This window comes from Hippopotamus amphibius, chromosome 4, assembly GCF_030028045.1.
Source record: "Hippopotamus amphibius kiboko isolate mHipAmp2 chromosome 4, mHipAmp2.hap2, whole genome shotgun sequence".
NCBI classification, from domain to species: domain Eukaryota; kingdom Metazoa; phylum Chordata; class Mammalia; order Artiodactyla; family Hippopotamidae; genus Hippopotamus; species Hippopotamus amphibius.
In genome coordinates this window covers 99452376-99458375 of record NC_080189.1, presented here as the reverse complement: position 1 = coordinate 99458375, position 6000 = coordinate 99452376, and the positions used below count along the sequence as shown (strand labels likewise).

Sequence of the window (6000 nt, the reverse complement as noted above, 5' to 3'; positions counted from 1 at the left end):
GATCTGTTTGTACTTTGATACTGTCTTCTCAAATTTTAATGTGTATAATAATCACCTGAGATCTTATTAAAAGGCAGATTATGATTCAGTTGATCTAAGGTGGCTCTGAAATTCTGTGTTTTTAATAAGATGCTAGGTGATGCCAATGCTCCTTACTGGGCCTCAGACCACAATGATCTAGAATAGCAGTGATCTAGAATAATACCAAAATGAGGTTCCGTTACAACAGCTGATCATGAAAATCTGATCTCTTTTTTTTTTTTTTTTGAAAATCTGATCTCTTATTTGTGCCAGCTAATGTTTCCTCAAACTTATTCTACAATGCTTCCTAAGCACCTTAACTTGCTTCCAATGCCAGTCTTTTAAATTAGCTCTTAAGACTATTAATATTGTTAATAGCTATGCCTAGGGGAAATTCTTTGCTAATGTTACAAAAAGACAATAGGAAATTCAGTGATCGTACACAGGATTTAAATTGTACATAGGATTCCTATTAAATTAACACTTGATCAACTTTGGTTGCTTTGCTTTTTTTTTTTTTTTTTTTTTTTAAGTACAATGTATGCCAATAGATCTTATTCCATTTCTATCACTGGAACTAAAAAAACTGAATTCAGTTATGTTAAAAACCATATTCTATTTAGGGTTACTGAATGGAAACTAGTTGGTGCTTTTTGAAATATTAGAGTTAAAATGATAGCCAGAGCAGCTATGGTCAAAGCTCAGTCATAGTGTAAATGCTTTAGCAGTCTTCAAGACATACAAACTTTTCACATATTTGAGCTCTGCATACGCAGGTACATGGGGAAAACGAGCATTTTCTCTGTGTGAGCATGGCGAAGGACTGTGAATAAGGAAACCACTGTGTTCTCACCACCAATAAGGGGACAGCTCCCTAGATCTTCCTCCCCAGTCAGCTTACTCTCTCATCCTCAACCTGCTTTCTCTCTCTTACCTTAGATTATTACTTAAGTATACTTGATTTATAAGGAACCTCAATCATAGCTGAAATGATCACCACTAGCAAACACCAAATTTTTACATGAACCTGGAGGTCACATGATTCTCTACAGCTACATACAAGTTTGTTTAGCTTCTTCCATACTGCCTTTTTATTTTTATTGTTTGGTTGGGGGCAACTACATTGATTATTCTTTCTATCATAATAAGAACACTTAAAATAGGCTTATTCACAAAACAAGAAACATATTTAATATTTTGATTCATATTTAAAATTTTAAATTTAAGAACACAAATATAAATAACCCTAAATTAGTTAATATATAAATGTCCTTTGTCCACATTTCACTATTTTTATTTTCTTTCAGTGATATTTTACAGATGAAAAATTTACCTAATTTCCTTCATTTGCAGAAAAACAATTCAATATGGAGAATACTGGTGTCTTGAGAGCTGGGTTGCAAAATTTACAGTGATTTCCAGGAAGTCTTCAATGATGTGTGCTCTGAATTATGGGAATCCAAACTAAGTAGGATTTCCGAAGTCCAGCAGCAGGTTAAGTCAGCTTTATGGCCTATTACATCTTAGGAATTGAAAGGGATTTTCACCTGCTAAATCCAGATCAAACACTTCAAACCAACACATCTACTAGCAATCTGATTTTTGATATAAAAATGTGCCAAAGATAACGATGGAAATCCCTCTTCCCAACCCCTGGAATCATATATTTTAGGGTACTGAGTTACCAGGCATTTTCCAGTACTTTATATAACCTGTTCGGCTAATCTTAAAGATGATCTGGTTACAAACATTTTTATCAGGCACTTTTCATACATTTCATTTTTGTTTTTTCATATGCCTGTTTTTCAGACTGGCTTGCTGAACAGCCAGCTGTAGAATTTCTGGAGTTGTACCTCAGCCTCATCATTGAAAAAACAGTTCCCATGCATGGAGATTCGCTTTTATACTGAAGGCCAAACATACAGCTACCAAGATAGGAGTTATTAAAGAAAAAGACACAACCTTACATGAGATGTAACCAATCTGATCAGACAACCTGCCAAACTGTATTGTCACACTGACTATATTAGGGCAACAGAAACAAGTAAGAAAGAAAAAGCAAAAAGAAAGAAAAAAAGACTCAAGCCAAGGGGAAAACACACAACCAAGAAATAACAAAACCATATTTCAACTTAATGCAACCTAGAAATTATTCCCTTCATAAAGTCAAGGTAGCCTTCAGAATTTAAGACATCAGGGCTCCTGTCAGGAACGGGGATGAAAGATGACCCTGGGAACTTTCATAAAGAAGCAAAGTCACATTTCCAGATTCACTGGTTTCGTAAGAAAACCCTGACAAGTTAATCTGTGGACAAAGTAATGCTAATACTAGGAGGTCTCTGCTGACCTGCTTGATGCTTCATTGGAAGTTCAGTCCTTTCAGAAACATAAATAAGCTTTTCTTCTTGGAGACTACAAGCAGAAAACCTATTGGCATCTGTCCCAGTCCCACAGACAACAGACGATGGGTTATGTGGGACTGTGACACCACTGACTTGTTCAAAGGATTTACTAAATACGGTCGCGGCGGTCTTAGCCAAAGCATGACTACTAGGTTTAGGGAGAGATTGGCTGGTTGTTAATGTAAGTCTCTTCAAGGAGAGAAGCTCGAGATTCTCACTTTGGGCTCTCTGAGTTTGTTTTCGAACAAAGTGATCTTTGCAAGACTCCCCTGTAGTTTCTTTCTCTTTTCCTCCAGCTTTGTTTCCTCCTGACCGTCTCTGAGTCTTTCCCACACTTGTCTTGTTACTACAGTTTTGACTAGTGTTTGATAAACCCGACTGGCTGGTACTAGACGCAGCCCTGGAATAAAATCCCTCGTCAACTTCAGATATCTCCATCAGTTCTTCTCGCCCCGTTAATTCTGTATTTCCTAAACAAAGAAATAACAAAGACTAATTAACATTAAGCATTTTAGATAATTCTTTTTTCATGATTCATACCAAATCAAGAATATGTTAAATAAATTAAAATTTAGCATAATATGTAAAGCAACAGATTATAGACCAAAATCAAAGCATAAATCAAAACATTCTATAAAATGTCAACAGTTCATCATAATTACAGTAATTTAGAGTGTATTAAACAAAAAGCATGCCATAAACCACATCTCACTGTGTTTTTAGAAAAAGTTCTCTTACTATTCATGCAAAAGATCAGAAACAATTAGGAAAAATACCACACAGTAAAACTAGGGGTAAACTTTCCCCAAGTTGCAAAGGAGTGAAAAAATCAAAGATCATACCAAAGAACTTTTTAAAAAATGATATTAAAATATTTAAAGAGTTTTTTAAAGGTTGCACTCCACATTCTAGATTATCTTACTGAGAGAAAACCATACAGACCATAAGTATCGCAAGCTCAAACTTGTTAGAATTCTTTATACATTATTCTTCACATCAAAGATGGCAAAAATACAAAGATAAAAAAGTAATTTTAGATCTCAAAACATAAGCAGAAAATTATTTTAGAAGCAATTTTCTGTCTCATTTTCATAACAATTTAGTCAGAGACAGTATAGATATGACCATTTCAAAGAGCACTGAGTCATTGAGAAACTGTGGTACATAATTCATGCATTTTGATTAGATGACATGCAAATTTTTTGTGACTGTGCAACTGTTGCTTAAAACATGCAGCAGTGACCCTCTGCCATGAGATACCTTGGAGTGCAGCTATAAAGTGCTCTGCTAAAACTGCACTCTGCCAGGTGAGTTTATTCCATCCTCCATCATTTTTCTCACAGATTTTTGCCTCCTGATCTCTGGCAAGCCTTTGCTCTCAGTTCTAGGATCTGTGGCTGTTTCCTGTACACCCTGTATATGCTGAGCATCAATCTCTCCTAGTGCTCTGCCTTTCTCCCCATTCCCGGTTCTCTCTCCGGCCACATTTGTGACACTAATCTCAGGAATGACAAGGATGCCCAATTCAGTAGTATCATTATTGTTGTCAGGTTGCTCTAGAATTGAAGATGATAAGACAAAATGATGGCTGAAAACAAAACAAAATAAAAATGCAAAACAAGGAAAGCAAAAAATTCAAAACAAAAACTGGACAACTGAATGTTAGGTATTAAGCCAAATACTTGCACTGTAGAAATTCCCGTAACTTACAATACTCTGACAGCACTGGAGACAATGGGGTCATGTTCTTTTATTTCAAATGACAATGAAAAAACTCAGAGCATCAAATAATGTTCTGTATTTTTTCACACACATATTTGACATGGATTATGAAACAGAAATTTTTTTATAATTTAAAGTAGAATTTCTATTATTTTTAAGATAATATTGTGACCACTTGAACTTATATCAATGCTTAGGCAAATTTTCAAGGATTTTACAGCCAAAACTCTAGCTCTTGTCAACATGAGGAACCAAGCCACTTGGGAATTCCCCTTGCACAATTTTTTTTTATTAGATTACACTGAGGCTGCCTTAATAAACCATGATATTAGAAAAATGATTATGCACTTATATAATGGTTACTAATGCTACAGGTATAGTTTTGGTTTCACACACGAATCATCTAGTATATTAGTAAATATTAATGCAGCTGTGACATAATTAAACAGTCCATTCCTTCAGATTCATACTAATTTCATAAATTTAGGCTAACTTGTGACAGTTCATTACTAAACTGTAGAAAAATAAAATGGATTTGGAAAAACAAATTGGCTGTTGGTCCTTTATTCTGAAAATGGTCATCTGGAATCGAAACAAAGGAATGAAACTCCTAACAAGTTAATACTTGTAGACATTTTATTGTGTCTCAAATCACAAAGCCATGCTTAATTTAAAGTTGTCAAGGAAACATCTGTAGCAGATGGAAAAAAATAACATGAATATATCTACCATGGACCAGTAATGAAAGTTAAAGTTCAAAACAACATAAGACTACGTAAAACAGTATGTACGCTTTTAAAACGTAGAACACAAACCTGTGTGAGGGACATTACCCACTACCTTCAAATATTTTTCATGATAGGACATCAAGGTCTCACGAATGGTGCTACAGCATGTAAAACAGCAACAGGTAAAAGAATGGAGGCCAGAGCCATGTATTCCTGTGGTTCCCCACTTTGCTGTGTGTCTTTAAGTACCACTAATGCCTGGCTCTCACCCTAGACATGCTGATTTAAATAGTATGAGTATGACCGGGGCACTGGGATTTTTAAAAGCTCCCACATGACCAATGTGCAGCAAAGTTTAGGAACCACTGCTCTATTCTGATCCTTTCAAATTCTGAGAACTTAAAATGACAGTTATCATGGATGCCCTGGGCACTCCTCACTCAGCAGCAATGTGCACCCTGGCAGGTCCTCAAAGCTTCACGTTGCCCTGGGCTGGTAGGCCAACGTGCTGGTTACCTAGGGCTTCATAAACTCTTTTTTAAATTGGGGTATAGTTGTTTTACAATGTGTGTTAGTTTCTGTTGTACAACAAAGTGAATCAGCTATATGTATACATCTATATCCTCCCTCTGGGACCTCCCTCTCATCCCACCCATCTAAGTCACCACAGAGCACCGAGCTGATCTCCCTGTGCTATACAGTAGGTTCCCACTAGCCACCTATTTTACATATGGTAGTGTGTATATGTCAATCCCAATCGTCCAATTCATCCCCCACTCCCACCCCCACGTCCACAGGTCCATTCTCTACGTCTGTGTCTCTATTCCTGCCCTGCAAATAGGTTCATCTGTACCATTTTTCTAGATTCCACACATATGCATTAATATATTTGTTTTTCTCTTTCTACTTACTTAACACTGTATGACAAACTCTAGGTCCATCTATGTCTTTTAAGTGAATATACTCTAAATGAAATTTTTATTTCTTAGACAGGCCAACGCCTGTTGGTAAGGTAGTATCTCACTGCCGCTTCTGCTTCCCTATTAATAGAGGTTTAATGAGACTAAAAAGTGCCAAACAAGCTCACTCCCCATTGCTAATAGTTGTCTTTAAAGTGAGAGCAAGTA

General features: G+C 36.1%; 1 protein-coding gene across 3 annotated transcripts in view; it reads right to left on the bottom strand.

Moving 5' to 3' along the window:
* Positions 1 to 523: 523 nt before the first annotated feature.
* Positions 524 to 6000, bottom strand: part of HYCC1 (hyccin PI4KA lipid kinase complex subunit 1) — an 86140-nt gene continuing 80663 nt past the window's right edge. For 2 of the 3 annotated variants that reach the window (XM_057731171.1, XM_057731170.1), the window contains one exon: positions 524 to 2893. In XM_057731171.1, the coding sequence (XP_057587154.1) occupies positions 2322 to 2893 (572 nt within the window). In that variant the 3' untranslated portion in view covers positions 524 to 2321. Of the gene's footprint in view, positions 2894 to 3683; positions 3980 to 6000 lie in introns of all 3 variants that reach the window. The other variant, XM_057731172.1, reaches the window with a different exon arrangement.